This window comes from Ceratotherium simum, chromosome 2 (genome assembly GCF_057802395.1).
Source record: "Ceratotherium simum simum isolate JZ-2026a chromosome 2, ASM5780239v1, whole genome shotgun sequence".
NCBI lineage: Eukaryota > Metazoa > Chordata > Mammalia > Perissodactyla > Rhinocerotidae > Ceratotherium > Ceratotherium simum.
In genome coordinates, this window is record NC_141901.1 from 8,866,479 (window position 1) to 8,888,531 (window position 22,053).

Below are 22,053 nucleotides of genomic sequence, written 5' to 3' on the forward strand. Positions count from 1 at the left end.
TTTTTGTTTTTAAAAAAATACTTAGTTCCATGTGCAAACTTAAAATGACCCATTTATTTCTTCTCATTCTCTTTAGTAACTCTTTCAGGTGTCTAGAAGACATATTAATCATATAAGATTACACAAAATTCATAGTCATCTGACTTGCTTTAATTACCTGAGAAGTTCAGAAAGAGTATGCGTTACTTGTAGTTGTGACCTGGTATGATCATTTCTTTCTAAAACAACTTGGATGAAAAAAACAAAGCCTGCAATTGCAAACCTATTTGACTTCTTTCTTCTCTCCTGAGAAACTCAAGTTTTTTATTTGTTATAGTGAAATATTTTCTTGGTATAGCTTTTTAAAATTAAACTCAACATGGGCATCTTTCTTAAAATAGGAAATAAAAGTATTTCTGAGAATGCCACTGCCACAACTGCATCTAAAATGCCTGAATCAGCTCCTGTTCCAACTCCTGTGCCATCACCTGAGTAAGTTATATTGTGATATTAGAGTTCTATTAAAATGGAGAGCTAAGTATACAAGTACATAAAAAGATACTTATGATTTGTGTGTGAAATGATTATCTATAGAAAGCTCTGAATCATAGGGCAGACATTCCACAGCTACTTGAAACATCTTTAAGTTGCTTTTTGGGTACTGGGAATACATTTCACTGCAGATCAAATATTTGTTGTTTTGATGTTATGTATTACTTTTATTATTCACAACACTGACTCTTTTCCTTATTGCAAATAATTGACCTGAGTCTGCAGGTATAGGTTTGAGGAAAAATTTTAAAGGCCTATTTTTATTAAGTTCAAATTTAAAAGCATTGATTAATTATCTTTGCTATGCCTAGAAAGCTATAACGGGTACCTGAAATACCTAGAACAGTGATTCTTAAATTATGTGTTGGTCACACAGCAAACTCGTACAGTGTTCAGTTTATAAAAATTGAATGATATAGGTCTTTCCCCAGGTTGCAGTGGGGCCCTTTGGGCAGGGATGTATGTATGTAGGTAATATCTAAAATAACCTCATTTTTTGGTCTTTTCTACCAGAGATGATTAAGATTTTTTGGCACCTCTCCTTCTAATCTACAATAGATAAGCTCATAATGATTTGGATAATTGGGTATAGTTAATGTAAATTTAATTTGTGTATGTTTCATTAGATATACTCCTGTAAAACTTTGAAAGCCATTTCTCTCAGAGGAACTCTACTTAAGAGGATAAGATATTTGAACTTGAAATAGTTAGTTCAATGTAATATGTAATGAAACCTGCAATGGGGATTACGTCTTTGAGCTGTAATTCCTAAGTACCATACTAATTCAAAAATGAGCTTTTTGTGCTTTGATGGGCACAGTGACAAATTTTTATTCTCTAATGTTAATCCTGAAAGTGTCTAAAGGTATTTATTGGGTGATTAGGGAGAATATGTAGCTTTATGTGCCCTTCTTAGAAGGTCCTAAGAAATCTATTTGGGATAGAGACATTCTTGGTATTTCTAATTATATGGAGCTGTGATTGGTAGTCCTGGTTTTGTAACTAGGCTTCTTCAGTTAACAACACATAGTGTGTCTTATTTTTCAAAATTAAATGACACTAATTTTATTTCATATATGTATATACACGTATATACACACACCCCATATATATATATATGAATATTTGTTGAAAGATATCACATCAGGCTAATGTACCAGTTTTTACTTTTCTATGTTAGAGTTGGTTTTTAATAGATATTTTTGCATAATTGTTTATTTTTTTACTTAATGATCCTTCACGTATGTTTGTCTTAAATTCTTTTTGATGATTATATGGCAATCGTTTGAAGAAAATAAAAGAATCCATGATAGGGTGTCACTGTTAAAGTTATGAAAAGATGACGTATTTTCTTTTCCCAGGTTTGAGGTTTTTTTTTTTTTTTTTTTTAAGTATAGGTCTGATTAAGCTATACATAGATGTTATATAACTTAATTTTTACTGAATTAATTCAATTTAGTTTTTCTCCCTTTCTTCAGATGTTGCTTCTTTTTACTGTCATAATTATTTAGTAGATAATAAGCTATATAACACTTGAATATGTAAGAAATGTTATTAGAGACTGTATGTCTACATCTATATCGTCTTTTTGGAGACGCATAGCCTAATTATGTTTTAGTTTGGTCCATTTACTATTTTACTGTCAAGAAAATGAAAGTCTAGCTTTTAGATATTGTCTAGTTTATTCCTACCTTTGCTATTGTGATATTAGTCTTTATTTGAAGATATTTCTTGGTATTCTTACTAATTTTTTGGAGTAGGAAAATTTTTATATGAAGATACTTCTTTTTGGTATTCAAATTATTTTTTCAGATTGTACCTTTTGTGCTGTAAGGGCCAAACCCAGAAAATCATTAGCTTTATCTTGGAAGGAACCACAGACATTATAATTACAATACTGTTCCCACCAGCTATTCCCCACTCTCCCCTACCCTACATACGTACTCCAGAGCCCAAAGATGGGATTGAGTTTGTGGCAATATTAGTTTATTATTAGCCAGGATTTTCATTAAGTATTTGGCTTTAAGTAATGGAAAATTAGCCCAGATGATATTAAGATTATTTTGGGGAGGGGGATATGTTTCTTCTCCCCAAAGCAGATAGTTGTGTGTGTGTGTGTGTGTGAGGTATGTAATGCTATGTTGGAACTCTTCAGTCATCTACAGAAAAATTATCTTTGAGAAATCTAGCTGCCTTTGAAAGTAGGATATTCAAGCACAAAGTCCATAAGTATTAAGAATCCTAGATTCTAGTTCTAGCTCTGAGACTTTATAGTCCTTGGGTAGCTCAATTTCTGATGTAATGGGTGATGAGGCTTGAAAAGATTTGGTGAATATTTATGGGAGGAAAGGTACACGATACGTTCAGTAAATGGAAGTATTCACATACAGACAGTTCTTAAACAGAAATTAAAGAAAAGCAAGTTTAATTTGGTAAATGTGATCATTTGAGTCACTTGGCTGGTCACTTGATAAATGGTCTTTCTGTTACCGTTTCTGAATAATATTTGTTTTTATAATGAAAGTGATTTGAAGGGGAAAAATTCATGCAAAAAAATTAGTTTCTTCTGTATTACCAGTCTTTTATTTTATGTATGATACATTTATTTTCCTTAAACATAAATTTTAACTTTAGGTTTCTAATTAAAGTGACGTGTGATTATTGTATGTATTTCTAGGTTTGTAACCACTGAAGGAAACGTACATGACACAGAACCATTATCACCAGATACTCCAAAAGAGGGTCCTATTGTACAACTAGTTCAAGAGGAAGAAGAGGAAGCAAGTCCATCTACAGTGACCCTTTTGGGTAGCGGTGAACAGGAAGATGAATCATCACCCTGGTTTGAGTCAGAGACGCAAATATTTTGTAGTGAACTGACCACAATTTGTTGTATTTCTAGTTTTGCAGAATACATATATAAATGGTGTTCAGTTAGAATTACTCTTTATCGGCAACGCAGCAGAACTGATGTGAGTAAAGAAAAAGATTATCTTGTGTCAGCTCAACCACCATTACTACTTCTTGCAGAATCAAAAGATGTTTCAGTATTGCAACCTCCGAGTGGAGAATTGGACAGTAAAAGTAAGGAAAAGGAAGCTGAAACTATTGTTCTGGGTGACTTAAGTAGTATGCATCAAGGTGATTTGATTAATCACACTGTAGGTGCAATTGAACTTGAACCGAGCCATCCTCAAACTCTTTCTCAGTCTGTTCTCTTAGATGTTACTCCTGAAATCAATTCATTATCTAAAATAGAAGTATCTGAGCCTATTAAATATGAGGCAGGACATACACCATCACAAGTGATTCCCCAAGAGAGTTCTGATGAGGTTGATAATAAAACAGACAAGAAGGCTGAGAGTTTTAGCTCTGTAGAGAAGCCAACTGTGATCTATGAAACAAATAAAGTTAATGAAGTAATGGATAATATTGTAAAAGAAGACTTAAACTCCATGCAAATTATCACAAAGCTAACTGAAACAATAGTGCCACCTTTAAACACAGCCGCTGTGCCAGACAGTGAAGATGGGGAAGCCAAAATGAACATAGCTGACACACCAAAGCAAATTTTGACTCCTGTGGTGGATTCTTCTTCATTACCTGAAGTAAAAGAGGAAGAACAATCTCCAGAAGATGCCCTTTTGAGGGGGTTACAGAGGACAGCTACAGATTTTTATGCTGAATTACAAAATTCTACAGATCTAGGCTATGCTAATGGAAATCTTGTACATGGATCAAATCAAAAGGAGTCAGTATTTATGAGACTTAATAATCGCATTAAAGCCTTAGAAGTTAACATGTCTCTCAGTGGTCGCTATCTGGAGGAGCTTAGCCAAAGGTAAGCGTTATTATGAATTAGACAATCCACTTTGCATAGTGAGTTAAGTAGCAGAATATGATCTGTGACTAGAGGAGGAGAGGATTTAATTATCTCATGATATAATAGTAGTAAGCACCATGTTAGCTGGAGAGAGAAAGTAAGCTGCTTGGATGTCAGTCAGTGACTTAAAGAATTGATTTTCTTTTTTAGAAGTACTAAAGGATGTAACACTTTTATTATTAGGCTGATAACAAGTTTGAATTGTCTGTAATCAGTTTCTGCTTTCTTCTGTTGCTTAACTTTAGCCACTTTTACTATTTGATTCCCAGAGAGCTCATGGGAAAAATTATGGTCTGTAGACCTTAAAGCTTTTGGTGGAACTTGCCAAGATATCATTTAAGAGTTTAAATAAGGGAATAATAGAGTAGACTGAACTGGATAATTAGGCAACATTTGCACTCTTTCAAACAAATCCTGGAATCCTAGTTATAGTGGTAATAATGTATGCTGTTGTGCTCACAGGTACCAGAGGCAGTGCCAGTGTGCTTATGAAGTGATTAAGACCCCAGGCACAGTTCTCCATTTTTTAAACCTATTTACTCTTTTTTATCCCTTAAATGTCCAGTGTCCTTAGGGCTTCTCCTCCAACATTTTGTAACCACCGAGGCACTAAGTTTCTGTCCAGAGCTTTTGAAACACTACCTTTTCCTACTCCTCTTAAATTGAAGTGCTATTAATGAGATGTCACTAAGGTAGTCGTTATATCCTGAAGGGGGTTTCTTCCTAATCCACACATAATTTATTGGCAAATTGTGTGCGCGTGTGTGTGCATGCCCACTTAGCTACCTCATACCTGCTCTTGCTTCTCCCCACCCCCACCCCCATATGCCCCCATAAGGGAACCACTGAAATCACTAATCTTTTTTTTAATTGAGGTATAATTGACATATAACATGTTAGTTTCAGGTGTACAACATAATGATTTGATATTGCATTGAATGTAGCAAAATGATCACCACAGTAAGTCTAGTTAACGTCCGTCACCACAAATTTTTTTCTTGTGATGAGAACTTTTAAGATCTACTCTCTTAGCAACTTACAAATATATAATACAGTATTATCAACTATAGTCACGATGTTATACATTACATCTCCATGGCTTACTCATTTTATAACTGGAAATTTGTACCTTTTAACCCCCTTTACCCATTTCATCCACCGCCCACCCCCTGCCTCTGGCAACCACCAGTCTGTTTTCTGTATCTATGAGTTTGGGTTTTGTTTTTTGTGTTTTTTTTTTTTAAGATAGATTCCGCATATAAATGAGATCAGAAGGTATTTGCCTTTCTCTATCTGACTTATTTCACTTAATAATGCACTCGTGGTTCATCCATGTTGTCTCAAATGGCAAGGTTTCTTTTTTTTTTTTTATAGATGAATAATATTCCATTGTGTGTATATGTACACCGCATTTTCTTTTTCTATTCATCCATCAATGGACACTTAATGTTGCTTCCATGTCTTGGCTGTTGTAAATAATGCTGCAATGAAGATGGGGGTTTCATATATCTTTCTGAGTTAGTGTTTCATTTTCTTTGGATAAATACTTAGAAGTAGATTTGCTGGATCATATGATAGTTCTATTTCTAATTTTTTGGAGGAACCTCCATACTGTCTTCTATAGTGGCTGCACCAATTTACATTCCCACCAACAGTGCACAAGGGTTCCCTTTTCTCCACGTCCTTGCCAACATGTGTTACTTCTTGTCTGTTTTAGAATAGCCCTTTTAACAGGTGTGAGGTGATATCTCATTGTGGTTTTGATTTGCATTTCCCTGATGATTAGTGATGTTGAACACCTTTTCATGTACCTGTTAGCCGTCTGTATGTTTTCTTTGGAAATATGTCTATTCAGATCCTCTGCCTATTTTTTAATCAGATTGTTTTTTTGCTATTGAGTTGTATGAGTTCTTTATATATTTTGGATATTAACCCCATATTAGGTATATGATTTGCAAATATCTTCTCCCATTCAGTAGGTGGCCTTTTCATTTTGTTGATGGTTTCTTTGCTGTGCAGAAGCTTTTTGGTTTGATATAGTCCCATTTATTTTTGCTTTTGTTGCCAAATCCACAAAACCGTCACCAAAAACAATGTCAAGGAGCTTCCTTCCATGTTTTCTTCTAGGAGGTTTATGATTTCAGGTCTTGTATTCAAGTCTTTAATCCATTTTGTGTTAATATTTGTGTATGGTATAAGATAGTGGTCCAGTTTCAGTCTTTTGCATGTGGCCGTCAAGGTTGCCCCACACCGTTTATGAAAGAGACTGTCCTTTCCCCGTTGTATATTCTTCGCTCCTTTGTGGTAAATTAATTGACCATAAATGTGACTAATAAATCTTATATAGCAGTGAGGTGCATAGAGGTGATACGGAGGTAGCAAATACCTCAAGGGACCCCTTTATTTCACCTTTCTAAGTGTTCTTATATCACATAGGCCTCAATAAGCATCATTTTCAGAAAAATGGGTTTATCTCATATATAAATCAGAAGTGTGTTTCCAGTAATAAATTAATAAATAAGAAATTAAAGCTAATTTAAATCAATTCTTACTCTGCAGGTACCGAAAACAAATGGAAGAAATGCAAAAGGCTTTCAATAAAACAATAGTAAAACTTCAGAATACTTCAAGAATAGCAGAGGAGCAGGTTGGTCATCTTCATGCCTGATTTACTTTTTTTATTTTTTCTTTTGAGGAAGATTTGCCCTGAGCTAACATCTGTTGCCAGTCCTCCTCTTTTTTGCTGAGGAAGATTGGCCCCGGGCCAACATCCATGCCCATCTTCCTCTACTTTATATGGGACACCACCACAACATGGCTTTGATAAGTGGTACATAGGTCTGCGCCTGGGATCTGAACTGGCGAACCCTGGGCTACCAATGTGGAGCGTGCAAACTTAACCACTACACCACTGGGCCAGCCCCCATGCCTTATTTACTTTTTACATAAATTTCCATTGAATTTTCTAGGATTTTGCTGCTAAGAAGGATTAGTAATGTTGGTTCAGTTTTTCTTTTGATACCTAATTATTAAGCCTGTTATATGATGTCATGTTTGGAAAGTTACCTAGCTATTAGTGTCAATATGTCCTGTAAAGAAAATTTTCTTGAGCATTATTCATAGTACATTTCAAGATTTATGTGTGTGTATATGTGTGTAGAAGTAGAGTAGACTTTTATGCAACTCTGTTAAACTCTGAAATCTTTTGTGGTTTTCGATGTAGATAATCTTTTCGATTGCAAATAAGAACAACTCTGTTTCTTCTGCTTAATCCTTATACCTTTTTCCTTTTTTCTCTTTTATCTCTTACCTAGAGCTGTACAGTATTAAGTCTTCTGACCTATGAACACAATATTTATTTAGTTCTTCATTAATTTTTTTTTTTCAGTTTATTTATTTTTTGTGAGGAAGATTAGCCCTGAGCTAACATCTGATGCCAATCCTCCTCTTTTTTGCTGAGGAAGATTGGCCCTGGGCTAACATCGTTGCCCATCTTCCTCTACTTTATATGGGATGCCACCACAGCATGACTTGACAAGCGATGCGTCAGTGTGCGCCCAAGATCCGAGCCTGCGAACCCAGGGCTGCCGCAGAGGAGTGCACGCACTTAACCGCTGCGCCACTGGGCCGGCCCCTGGTTCTTCATTAATTTTAATACAATGATTTCCCCTCTATATTTTCTCTTTGCTTTATGTGTAACATCTATACCTTATGTCTCAAAGACTTGTTTAAGTACTTTTAAATAATCTGTGTATTATTAATGCTATTGAAAATAAATCTTGATTAGAAGTGTTAACAAACTTATAAATTTAATAATTTATTAAATTTAAATAGCTTGTCCTTTAAATGTTTGTAACTGCCTAGACTTTATCAGTGTTTGTCAATTGTATTATCAAAAGAAACAGTTTAATAAGTCATGTTCAGCATTTTTAAAAGATGAAGTAGGATAGAAAGTACCACAGTGGATCACACTAAGGGAAGTAAGTGAAACTTTTTTGTTACGCTTTTATACATCCACTCTCCCCACCCATCCCCCGCCAACACATACACAGTTAAGCCTTAAAATTACTTAAATCTAAATTTGAAAAATTTGGGTCTAGAATAATAGTGGTTATGAAGCTGTTTCGTATAGGGTCCTAAATTAGAGTGTGAGGTTTCCTTGACTTCTTCCTATCCTCTTCCTCCTCCCCAAATTCATTAATAAGTTGAATTTTCAGTACCATCTACCTAATATAGATTCATAACCATGAGTATAATGAATAATTCCCTAAAGTAATATGCATGCTAATAATATTTTAAGTAAAGACATGTTTGTTGATTATAAAAGTTTCTAAAATTCAGAGCTGGGAAGATGGGTGTTTTTGATGAATTTCTTTTCATTGATGATATTCTAGCATTGATTAGATGATCAATTGTAGGTTTTGATTGTGTGACATCCTAAGTTCCATCCTGAAATACTATAAAATAGAACTTTTAAAACCTTCTTGGTATGAGCCTGCTTTATATCCAAAAACATTCTTCAAAAATTTTTCAGTGTGTCTTTGTGCTGACTGCTTTGGTTTAAAAACACATATTTGACAAAGTGACTCTTTTGCATATAGCTGGTTATATGCTGGTTTATGCATATAGAACCCATATCAATTTGAAAATTTACTAACTTCTGTTAGACAGTATTCTACATGGTAGCAGTGAGTGGCAAAATGGTTTTTGGGGAGAGGAGGAGAGTTGACAGGCTCAGATTCTTGAAGTGTCTTTTGTTTTTTAAAAATTTCAGGTCAAAGTTTATGGTATTCATTCATGAAGAGCTTCCTATTAATATGTTTTTTTCCTCTGAGGAACTTAATAGTTTATCCAGATTATTTTACTTGAATTTATAATAGTTAAAGTACAGATGAAACAAAGAAAAATAATACTTATGTCTTCCTTTATCGTAGGATCAGCGGCAAACTGAAGCCATCCAGTTACTACAGGCACAACTGACCAACATGACACAGCTTGTTTCAAACTTATCAGCAACAGTAGCAAAACTAAAACGTGAGGTAATTGTTATTGCTGGTGTTGTAAGGCACAGTGCTTACGTAGAGGTTGTTATAAAGGCAGGCTTGTTAAGAACATGGTATCTAAGAACTTTAACCAAACAAAATTGTCATTTATAGAGAACTTTTTCAGAACACCAGAATGTGGCATTTTAAAGTTTTGGTAATATATTAATTATCATAATCTTTTGGAAAACAGGGCTTTGATAGTTAGGTCTTACCTGAAATATAGCTATAAAACAATTCTGTTAGGCCTTTTGCAGACCATTCATAGTTGCAATGCATACTTCATTTTCAGTTCAAAAAGTCTTACTAAGTTGCTTAACGCAACAAAAGTTTCATTGATTTAACAAGTATTTATTGAACAACCAGTATGTGAGGCATGAGCTGTACAGTTCTAGGTTGGGGCATACAGCAGTGAATAAACAGTATCTGACCTCACAGGGCCCTCTCTCCTGGAGAAGAGAGGGAATGAATACATATGGTAAATATATGTGAAGGATAATGGGCTAGAGAAGGAAATGTGTGTGTGTAGAGTGGTGGTGGTAAGGATTGCTGCTTTAGCCAGGGTGATCTTGGAAGGGTTATCTGAGGAGGTGGCATTAGAACTGAGTGCTCAAGAGGAGCTGGTAGCCACGCAGAGCCTGGAGTCAGACCAAACCTGTAACTGGAAGAACTAGGGCAGAAGACCCAGGATTAGAAACAGTGTGAGGAGGGCGGAAAGAAAGCTGGTATGGCTGGAGCAGAGTGAGTGAGAGAAGTGAGGGTAAGAAATGAGTTCAGGATATTGTCAGGGGCCTGGTCACATAGGCCTTTGTAGACAATTTAGAGTTTAAATTTTATTCTAATCATTGCAAGTCATTGGAAAGTATTAAGTAAAGAAGTGACGTGGATCATCTCCTTGACAACTCTTGAAGAAACTCCCCATTTGTTGCTCTGTTGAGAATTGCCTCTTAGGGGCAGCAAGTGCAGATGTGGGGAGGAAACCAAGTAGGAGGCAATTGTAGTAGCCTGAGTGAGGTGACCTTGGCTTGGACTAGGATTTTAGAAGAGGAGAACAGTGTGAAGTTGAATTCAGGATGTATTGAAGAGGTAGAAAGATAGGCCTTGCTGAAAGATCGCATGTGTGGGATGAGGAATTAAGGATGATCTCCAGGCTTTTGGCTTAAATGACTGAGTGATTGGCATGTTAGTTTTATAAGATGAGAAAGACTAGGTAAGAGCACAATTTTTTCTTTCTCCCTGAGGAGGAGATAGTGCAAATGGAGAGACAAAGCAAATGTAGCAGAATGTTAACAAGCGGTGAACGGAGGTGAAAGGCATAAATTTGTTCATTGTACTATTTTTAAAACTTTTTCATAGGTTTGAAAATTCTCTAAGAATTGGGGGGAAAAAAGAAGAAAAAGTAAAACATTGCCTTAGTAGTACATTTTCAAAGAGCATGTCCTGCATTTATAGTTTTGAAGCACATTGAAAAAATGTTTAAAATGATTTGTCCTTTGAATTCTAGATCCCCCTATATTTTTTCCTAGTGTGATTTTTAAATTATTTTTAAACCCTCTTCTCATCTCAGGTTTCAGATCGACAAAGCTATCTGGTCATATCTTTGGTTCTCTGTGTTGTCTTGGGACTGATGCTTTGTATGCAGCGTTGTCGAAATACCTCTCCATTTGATGGCGATTATATTTCAAAACTTCCTAAAAGTAATCAGTATCCAAGCCCTAAAAGGTAAGGTCAGCATTATATTTCACAATTTCCTTTTTTTACTATGCTTTTTATATTTTTGAGAAATTTGAGAAAATAAAGGGATACTGAGGTAATGTCTTTCCCCATATGATTATCTTGAAACCAAAATGTTAAAAACATCATTGGAACTAGTGAGACAGTCCTATGCCTAGAAGATTCTTAGATTGTAATAGAGAAAACACTAATAGTAAGTGCATAAAAACTTTTGACATGTTTTGCTTGTGAAAGATGCTTGAATGTGGAATTCAAAGGGGGAGGAGAGTAGATATTTTAATATAGCACGTTTTAAAGCATGATATTTAAATTTTTTTTTACATGTACTAGCAATAACTAGAGTGTTACCTTAGAGATTAGTCCTCTGTGGCATGTACAGTTCTCAATAGCTTCCATCTAGTCCCATAATTATATATAGTTTACTCATTGTGTCCAATGTTGATTTTTCCTAATGTGTTAGGTGTTTCTCTTCCTATGATGATATGAATTTGAAAAGGAGAACTTCATTCCCACTCATCAGATCCAAGTCTCTACAGTTAACTGGAAAAGAAGGTAGATTTTTGTGGATATGTAATATGTATTTATGAACATGAATCTAATTTACTTCTGGCATAAGTATAACGTCAATGTTGTGGTCGAGACCATCTGCAACAGAATAATGGGTATAAGTAACCTTTGTGTTTGTGCTGTGTCAAAGCCACCTTATCATTTTCACACTTTATATCTGTCTTTGTTGCTAAAAGCCCAGGGTGGGTGGGAAGGGCTTAGTTTAATTAGCCATTGGTAGCTTTGTTTGCACATGCTCCTGTTTAGAAGTATTTCTTTTTAGAAAGGGATGTTTGAGAAAGTTCAACAGATATGGAAAACCTGAATGTGCTCCCATAGCATCCTGTGCTTATCTGCCTCCTCTTCCTGTGCAGGTAGGACTCCTTTTGTCTCTAGTTTAGGACTGTGAGGCACTTTCTGGAAAAAAATCTGGTCTTCCTCTTTTTTGTAGCCCAGAGTCTATAATAGCATTCCATTCACACTTGGTGAATACTTAAATTTAAATGAATGGATGTGTATTGAGTGGCTGTTTTTCTCTATTAGTACTTTTATAAGTTATGCTTTAATTAGTGCTTATTAAGAGACTTATCTTCATAGATATATTAAAGTAACCAAATTAATTATATATTTCAGTTAAGAGTGCTTTCTTAATAATCATTGGCTTCTCTGTCTTTCTTTAGGATTTAGTAACTAAACAGCATGTTCCAATTGATTAAATCATTCAAGTAATCATCCCTGAGCTTTACTGGTTTACTGTTAACACAAAGCTTTACAAACTTAACCCATTAACATATGTGTTTACTTAAGACTAGTAAATCTCTTCCTCCTTCCTCATTTTTTCTCTGTTTCTTCTTTTGACTGATATGTCTTTTTATAACTGAAATTTTTAATTGAAGTATTACATGCAAGAAAGTGTAATTACCATATGTAAAGCTTGATGAATTTTCACAAACTGAACACACCTGTGTGACCAACACCCAGATTAAGAAGCAGAACGTTATCCAACACCCCAGAAACTTCTTTGTGCTCTTTTAGTTACTACCCATACCTCCCAGGATGGCCACTATTTTGACTTCTAATTATTGATTGTGAAATTCACCATGTCATTGAGTATAGTTGTAGTTTGTTTATTTTCATTCCCGTATAGTATTCCATTATACAAATATACTACACATTATTCGTTTACATTTGGGTTATTTTCTGTTTGAGTCTATTATATATCTTTTGGTGAACACATGTATGCATTTCTCTTGGGTATATACCTAGAAATGGGATTGCTGGATCATAATATTCAGCTTTAGTAAATATTGCCACAAAGTTTTCCAGAGTATTGTATGAATTTACCCTCCCATCAGCTATGTATGAGAGTTCCAGTTGTTCCACATCCTCATTAACATTTAGTATCATTGGTCTTTTAGCCCTTCTGGTGGGTGTATATGCATCACTTATTTGAGCTGTAGTTGTGTAATTAGGAAATATGTTAGAGATGTTTTTCCTTCTCAGCATTTCTAGTCTAATTTTAAATTAGATGAAATCATGACTATTTTACTATTTATCTTCTCTTTATGTAACTCTTCAAGGCCAAATAGAATAGTCTTTTGTACCTGATAATAGAATTACTTCTATTTTAAACAACTATGTCATCTTGGTTCATCTTTACAATTAAAAAAAGTTGAGTACAGTAGGCAGAAAACTGCCTTTAATTCTGATTCTGCTATTAGTTAATTCATTTATTTCTTCTCCTGTTTGAATTAAATTTCTTTTTAAGGCAGTTATAGTTTGCTTTGGTTTTAGCTGTTCTATACATGTCTTATTTTCAGTTCTAAGCTCTATGAGAAGGGAACGTGTCTTTTTTTTTTATTGTGTTAAAAAACATATGACATAAAATTTACCATCTTAATCATTTTTAATTGTACAGTTCAGTAATGTTAAGTATATTCACATTGTTGTGAAACAGATCTCCAGAACTTTTTCATTTTGTAAATCTGAAACTGTATCCATTGAACAACTCCCTTTTTTACCCCACCCCCCAGCCCCTGGTAACCACTATTATATTTTCTGTTTTTGTGAATTTGACTCCCTCATGTAAGTGGGATCATATAGTATTTGTCTTTCTGTGACTGACTTATTTTACTTAGCATAGTGTCCTCAAGGTTCATCCATGTTGTAGCATGTGACAAGATTTCCTTCCTTTTTAAGTTTGAATAATATTCCATTGTACATTTATACCACATTTTGTTTATTCATCCATTGATGGGCATTTGAGTTGCTTTCACCTCTTGGCTATTGTGAATAGTGCTGCTATGAACATGAGTTGAGTGTGCAAATATCTCTTCAAGACCTTGCTTTCTATTCCTCTGAATAGATAACCAGTAGTAGGATTGCTGGATCATATGATAGTTCTATTTTTTGAGGAACCTTTATACTGTTTTCCATAGTGGTTGCACCATTTTATAATCTGACCAACAGTGCACAGTGGTTCCAGTTTTCTCCACATCCTCACCAACACTTGTTGTTTTCTGTTTTTTAATAGTAGCCATCCTAATAGGCATGAGGTGATATCTCATTGTGGTTTTTGATTTACATTTCTCTGATGATTGGTGTTGTTGAGCATCTTTTCATGTGCTTGTTGGCCATTTGTAAATTAGCTTTGGAGAAATGTCTATTCAAGTACTTTTCCCATTTTTTAATTGAGTTATTTGGTTTTTTTGTTGTTTAATTGTAGGAGTTCTTGATGTGTTCTGGATATTAATCCCTTATCAGATATATGATTTGCAAATATATTCTCCCATTTCTTAGATGGCCTTTTCACTCTGTTGATTGTGTCCTTTGATGGACAGAATTTTTAAGTTTGATGTAGTCCCATTTGTCTATTTTTGCTTTGTTGCCTGTACTTTAGGTGTCATATACAAGAAATCAGTGCCATGTTCAATGTCATGAGGTTTTTCCCTTATGTTTTCTTCTAGAAATTTTATAGTTTTAGGTCTTATGTTTAGGTCTTTGTTTCATTTGGAGTTAATTTTTGTATATGGTATGAGATAAAGGTCCAACTTCATTCTTTTGCATGTGGGTATCCACTTTTCCCAGCATTGTTTGTTGAAGAGACTGTCCTTTCCCCATTGAGTGGACTTGGCACCCTTGTTGAAGATTACTTGACAATATGTGTGAGGGTTTATTTCTGGGCTCTTTTTTCTATTCCATTTTTCTGTTTGTTTTTATGCCAGTACCACATTGTTTTGATTACAGTAGATTTATAATGTGTTTTGAAATCAGGAAGTGTGAGTCCTCTAACTATATTTTTCTTTTTCAAAATTGTTTAGCCTATTTGAGGTCCCTTGAGGTTTGATGTAAATTTTATTTAGGATGCGTTTTTCTAGTTCAGCAAAAAATGCTGTTGGGATTTTGATAGAGCTTACACTGAATCTGTAGATCTTTTTGGTAGTATGGACATCTTAATATTCAGTCTTCCAGTCATGAACACGAGATGTCTTTGCATTTCTTTGTATCTTCTTTACTTTTTTTCATCAGTGTGTTGTAGTTTTCAGTGTACAAGTCCTTCATTTCCTTAGTTAGGCTTATTCCTAAGTATTTTGTTCTTTTTGATACTGTTGTAAGTGGAATTATTTTCTTAATTTCCTTTTTTGGATTGTTCATTGTTACTGTGTAGAAATGCAACTGATTTTTGTGTATTGATATTTTATCCTGCAACTTTGCTGAATTCATTTATTCTAACAGGTTTTTTGTGGAATTTTTAGAGTTTTCCTACATATAAGCTCATGTCATCTAAGAACAGAGATAATTTTACATCCTTTTTTCCAATTTGGATGCCTTTTATTTCCTTTTCTTGCCTAATTGCTCTGGCTGTGACTTCTAATACTATGTTGAATAGAAGTGATGAGAGTAGACATCCTTGTCTTGTTCCTGATCTTAGAGGAAAAGCTTTCAGTCTTTTGCCATTGAGTATTATGTTACCTGTGGGCTTTTCATAAATGGTCTTTAATATGTTGAGGTAGTTCCTTTCTGTTCTTAATTTATTGAGTACTTTTATCATGAAAGGATGTTGAATCTCATCATATGCTTTTTGTGCATCAACTGAGGTGATCAAGGTTTTTATCCTTCATTCTGTTTATGTGGTATGTTACATTGATTGATTTTCATATGTTGAGCCATCCTTGTATTCTAGGAATGAATCTCACTTGGTCATGGTGTATAATCCTTTTAATGTGCTGTTGAATTCAGTTTGCTAGTATTTTGTTGAGAATGTTTTATCAATATTCATCAGGGATATTGATCTCTAGTTTTCTTTTCTTGTCGTGCCTTTGGCTTTGTTGTCAGGATAATCACTGGCTTCATAGAATGAGCTTGGAAGTGTTCCAGTTTTTGGAAGAGTTTTGGGCAGATTGGTGTTAGTTCTTTAAATGTTTGGTAGAATTCTCTGGTGGAGCATCTGGTCCTGCACTTTTCTTTGTTGAGAGGTTTTTGATTACTGATTCAATCTCCTTACTTGTTACTGATCTGTTCATATTTTGTATTTCTTCATAATTCAGTCTGGGTAAGTGTGTGTTTTAGGAAGTTCTTTCCTTCTTCTAGGTTTCCAATTTGTGGGAGTACAGTTGTTCATAGTAGTCTCTTATAATCCTTTTTATTCCTGTAGCATTGGTTGTAATGTCTTATATAAAGCTTAGTACATTGTACAAAGTTGATATGTATTAATATATTTGGTAAATTACATAATCTCTTGCCTCCTAAGCATTTGAGGTTGTGTAATAGCTGGACTTAGATGATCTATGTTGTAATAACTTAAATTATTTAATTCATTGTAAGCTTTCTTCTCTTAGTGTCCTTCCTCTCTCTCCTCAAGTGTATACTTTGATTTATAACTCTGTCACTTTTGTTGACCAGCCGGGTGGACCAAAATTGTTTTGATTTTTTTGTTAACACATTTTTATTGTGAAATATAAATGAAATTCAAAAAAGTGCATAAAACTAAAACGTACAACTTGTCAAGTAATTATAAAATGAACACCTATGGAACTAACACCTAGATCAAGAAGTTGAACAAGGCTGGCACTTTTAGTATTGTTCCTCCCAGAGGTAACTATCTTAACTTTTGAAATAATCATATTCTTGATTTTCTTAATAGTTTTACCATCAGTGTTTGGATTCCTCAACAATATAATTTGATTTTTGCCTGATAGTGAGCTTTTGATAAGTAGAATCATACCATATGTACTCTTTTTTGTGTTCTTTCCTTCAGCATTCTGTTTGTAAGATTGATATACATGATTGCATTCCATTTTCAGTATTGTGCCATATTTCAGCAACTGACTAAATAACACTGTATTTATCCATTCTGCTGTTACTTACAGTTTGGGACTATTTCAAATAATACTGCTGCAAACATTTCTTTGTTTGTATACTGGAATAGTTGCATGTGTCTCTCTTGGAATATTACCTAGATATAAAATTGCTGGGTTGTGGGGTATGCTTATTCCAAGTTAGAAGATAATGGCAAACTTCCAAAGTGATCATATCAGTTTATACTTCCACCAGCATTGTGAGAATTTCCATTCTACATTCTTGCCAGCAAACACTTAGAATTATCAAGTTTTAAAGTATTTGTTAACCTCATTGTAGTTGTAATTTGCATTTACCTGATTACTAATTTTAATGTCTTTTAAATAAGAGAAGGAGCTTTTATTTTAATGTAATCAAATCTATGAATTTTCCCCCCATATGGTTAGTGCTTTTTATCACTTGTTTAAAGAGAATATTTTACTCCAAGTTTATGGATGATATTCTCTTCTATTTTCTTTTAAATCTTTACTTGGGCTTTTATTTTTAGGTCTTTAATCTACCTGGAATTGATTTTTTGTATATGGTGTTAGGTAAGGGTTCCAGTATAAAATTTTAGATGGATATTCCATTGTTTCAGGTTTCTTGGCTATTACTGGCTCCTTATGTTTCCATATAAATTTAGAATAATCTATTAAATGTTTCATCAAAAAAAAGTATTAGGCTTTTGATTGAGATTACATTGACTCTGCATATCAGTTTGAGATGGGCATAGCATCTCTGTTCACTCCAAAAAGGTCAAGCTTTTGGGAGTTTTATTCCTGGAATATTTTTTGATGCTGTTGTAAATGATATCTTGTGTGTGAGTGTGTGTTTATTGCTGATATGTAGAAATACAATAGATTTTGATGCTGTTGAGGTTAGCTATGTGCTTACTGATTGTCTACTTGCTGGATCTGTCTGTTTGTGATAGAGGGGTATTAAAGTTGCACTATAATAGTAGATTCATCTGTTTCTTCTTGCAGTTATATCAGTTTTTGCCTCGTTTATTTTGATACTTTGTTGTGAGGTACGTACACATTAAGGATTGTTACATCTTCTTGGAATATTGACCTTTATCATTATGAAATGCCTCTCTTTATCCCTGATAAATTTCCTTGCCCTGAAGTCTACTCTGTCTGAAATTAATATACCAACTCCCGCTTTCTTTCGATTTGTGTTAGTATGGTACATCTTTCTTCATTCCTATCCTTTTAATCTCTCTCTATAATCTTTATATTTAAAGTGTGTTTCTTGTAAACAACACATAATTGAGTCTTATTTTTTGATCCACTCTTCCAATCTCTGTGTTTAAATTGGTCTATGTAGATCACTGACCTTTAAAGTGATTATTGACATAGTTGGATTAATATCTACCATGTTTCTTACTGTTTTCTATTTACTGCCCTTGTTCTTTCTTCCTATTTTTGTCTTCCACACTTTTTCTGCCATTTGTGGTTTTAATTGAGCATTGTATATAATTCCATTTTTTCTTCTTTTATAACATATGCTATACTTCTTTTTTTACTTTTTTTAGTGGGTGCTCTAGAGTTTGCAATATACATTTACAACTAATCCAAGTCCACTTTCAAATTACATTATACCACTACATGGGTAGTGAAAGTATTTTATAATAACAAAATATTTCTGATTCTTCCCTTCTATCCCTTGTATCATTGCTGTCCTTCATTGTACTTCTACATAAGCATATATACACATCAGCATGCTCGAATACATTGTTGCTGTTACTATTTTGAATGAACTATCTGTTAGATCATTTAAGAATAAGAAAAGTCAAAAGTTTTTATTTTACCTTATTTCTTTGATGCTCTTCCTTTCTGTATGTAGATCTGAGTTTCTGACCTATATCATTTTCCTCTTTTCTGGAGAACTACTTATAATATTTCTTGCAAGGCAGTTCTACTGGCAACAGATTTCCCTCAATTTTTGCTTGTCTGAGAAAGTCTTTATTTCTCTTTCACTTTTGAAGGATAACTTCGTAGGATACAGAATTCTAGATTGGTTTTCTTTTTTTTTCTCTTAACACTAAATATTTCACTCCACTCTCTTCTTGCTTGCATGGTTTCTGGGGAGAAGTCAGATGTAATTCTTATCTTTGCTCCTCTGTAGGTAAGGTGTGTTTTTCTTCTGGCTTTTTTCAAGATTGTCTCTTTATCTTTGGTTTTTTGAAGTTTGTATATGATATGCCTAGGTGCAGTGTTTTTGACATTTATTCTGCTTGGTGTTCTCTGAGCTTCCTGGATTTGTGGTTTGGTGTCTGGCATTTAATTTGGGGAAATTCTCAGTTATTAATACTTCAAATATTGAGTCTGTTCCTTTTTCTTCTCCTTCGGGTATTCTCATTACACACATTACACCTTTTGTAGTTGTCCTGCAGTTTTGGACATTCTGTTCTGTTTTTCTCCCCCCGAGTCTTTTCTCTCTTTGCATTTTAGTTTGAAAGTTTATATTGTCATATCCTCAAGCCTAGTGAGTCTTTGCTCAGCTCTGTCCAGTCTACTAATGAACCCATGCAAGTCATTCTTCATTTCTTTGATCTCGAGCATTTCTTTCTGGTTCTTTTTTAGACATTCTCTACTTACATTATCCATCTGTTCTTGCATATTGTCTACTTTTTTCCATTAAAGCCCTTAGCATATTAATCATAGTTTTTAAAAATTCCTGGTCTGATAATTCCAGCATTCTAACTCTGGTTCTAATGCTTGTTCAGTCTCTTCAAACTGTGTTGTTTGCCTTCTTTTATGCCTTGTAATTTTTTTGTTGAAAGGAGGACATGACGTACTTGGTAAAAGGAACTACAGTAAATAGATCTTTAGTAATGTAGAGGGGAGGTGTGGTGGTAGAGGAAGCGTTTATAGTCCTATGATTAGGTCTCAGTCTTTTGGTGAGCTTGTGTCCCTGGACTGTGAACTTCACCAGTGCTTCTCAGGTTTCCCCTTTCCCCCAGGCAGGTTAGGCTCCAGTAAAACCCCCAGCAGGTTAGATTCTGGTAAAATACTTTCTCCTAAAGGCAGGCCTTGTTAAGAACAGAATGCTCTGGAGTATTTCAAAATGGAGAAGACCTACTAGAACTCCTGGAGATAAAACTCACAAAAGTGTGGGGACCTCTTATGATTGGGTTCCCCTTGGAGTTTTTAACTCACAGGCTTGTCCACACTGAAGGTCCAGCAATTCGTCAGTTACAGTTTAGGTTTTTGTACCCAGGCACTGGTTCCCGCAGAGGTTTCTGCCCAGTTAAATTATGATTCTCTATATCGGCCTGCCTGTTTCCAAGTTGGGGACAGCAGTTTGCCTTGTGACCTCACTTTTCTGACAGACCAAAGAAGAGTTGATTTTTCAGTTTGGTTAGCTTTTTTACTTGTTGTTAGGACAGAGTGGCGACTTTTTTTTTCTTAAATTGAGGTCATAACAGTTTATAACGTTGTGAAATTTCAGTTGTACGTTATTATTTTTCCATCACCATATGTATGTGCCCCTTAACCCCTTATGCCCACCCCCCAATCCCGTCCCTTGTGGTAACCACTAATTTGTTCTCTTTATCCATGTGTTTGTTTATCTTCCATATGTGAATGAAATCATGGTGTTTGTGTTTGTCTGGCTTATTTCACTTAACATAATACCCTCAAGGTCCATCCATGTTGTTGCAAATGGGATGATTTTGTCTTTTTTATGGCTGAGTAGCATTCCATTGTATATATATACCACATCTTCTTTATCCATTCATCAGTCAATGGGCACTTGGGTTGCTTCTACATCTTGGCTATTGTGAATAGTGTTGCCGTGAACATAGGGGTGCATAAGTCTGTTTGAATTGTTGATTTCAAGTTCTTTGGATAAATACCCGGTAGTGGGATAGCTGGGTTGTATGGTATTTCTATTTTTAATTTTTTGAGGAATCTCCATACTGTTTTCCATTGTAGCTGCACCAGTTTACATTTCCCACCAGCAGTGTATGAGGGCTCCCTTTTCTCCACATCCTTCCAACGTTTGTTACTTTTTGTCTTGGTGATTATAGCTAGGACAGAGTGGCAACTTTTAAGCTTCTTACCTGCCAGACTAGAAACTGGAAGTCCCTAGGTTTTTGTATTGATTTTGTGAACTGCAGTGTTGTTTTACTCAAGTAGTTCATTTGTAGGTTATTTTGGATTTTCTGTGAATATAGGCACATCTTTTGAGAATAAAGACAATTTTGTTTCTTCCTTTTCAATTCTTATAGCTTTTATTTCCGTTGCTTCCCTAACTGCAATGACTAGCATTTTAGCAGTGTTAGATAGAAGTAGTTGATAGGCATCTTTGTCTTGTTCCCATTCATAAATGGAAAGCTCTTAGTGTTAAGTCATAGTCAAAGACTATGTCCAAGTCTTTCACATAAGTCAAAAACCAAATTTGTCATAGGTTTTTTATAGATACTCCTTGTCTAAGAAAGTTCCTGTCTCTACCTGTTTGCTAATAGTTCCCCTGCCCCATGAATCTATGTTTAATTTTGCCAGATGTTTTTTTAGCATCTTTTAAGATGATCATTTTCTAATCTGTTATTAAAATGAATTACATTAATTGATTTTCTAAAGGTAAACTTTTATTGCATTCTTAATAAACACAATTCAGTCATGATATATTATTTATATATGTGTGTATTTTGTGTATATATTGCTAATTTTATATAATTCTGTTTGATATTAATTATTTAGGAATTTTGTACTTATTATTCATGAATAGGATTGGCCTATAATTTTTTATTTCTCAGACTGTTGGATTTTGGTATTTAAGGCCTATAAAATTAGATGGGCAGTGCGCTCTTATTTTCTGTTCTGAGGAAGAGTTTAAGATTATAATTATTTCTTTTTTGAATCAGTAAAGTCATGTAGGTCTAAAATTTTCTTTGTAAGAGGAGTTTTTGGCCTTTAATTCAGGTTGTAGGAACCAGATTTTTTTGTCACTTCAAAAATTTTCAGGAATTTTTCC

The 22,053-nt window shown here is 34.4% G+C and overlaps 1 protein-coding gene across 4 annotated transcripts in view; it reads left to right on the forward strand.

Annotated features, from left to right (window-relative positions):
* SUCO (SUN domain containing ossification factor) overlaps positions 1–22,053 on the forward strand; it is an 87,106-nt gene that overhangs the window by 59,061 nt on the left and 5,992 nt on the right. For all 4 annotated transcript variants that reach the window (XM_087437980.1, XM_014783412.2, XM_087437972.1 and 1 more), the window contains 6 exons: positions 381–471; positions 3,209–4,372; positions 6,974–7,061; positions 9,349–9,453; positions 11,024–11,178; positions 11,651–11,742. In XM_087437980.1, coding sequence (XP_087294106.1) covers positions 381–471; positions 3,209–4,372; positions 6,974–7,061; positions 9,349–9,453; positions 11,024–11,178; positions 11,651–11,742 — 1,695 coding nt within the window. The remainder of the gene's footprint in view (positions 1–380; positions 472–3,208; positions 4,373–6,973; positions 7,062–9,348; positions 9,454–11,023; positions 11,179–11,650; positions 11,743–22,053) is intronic.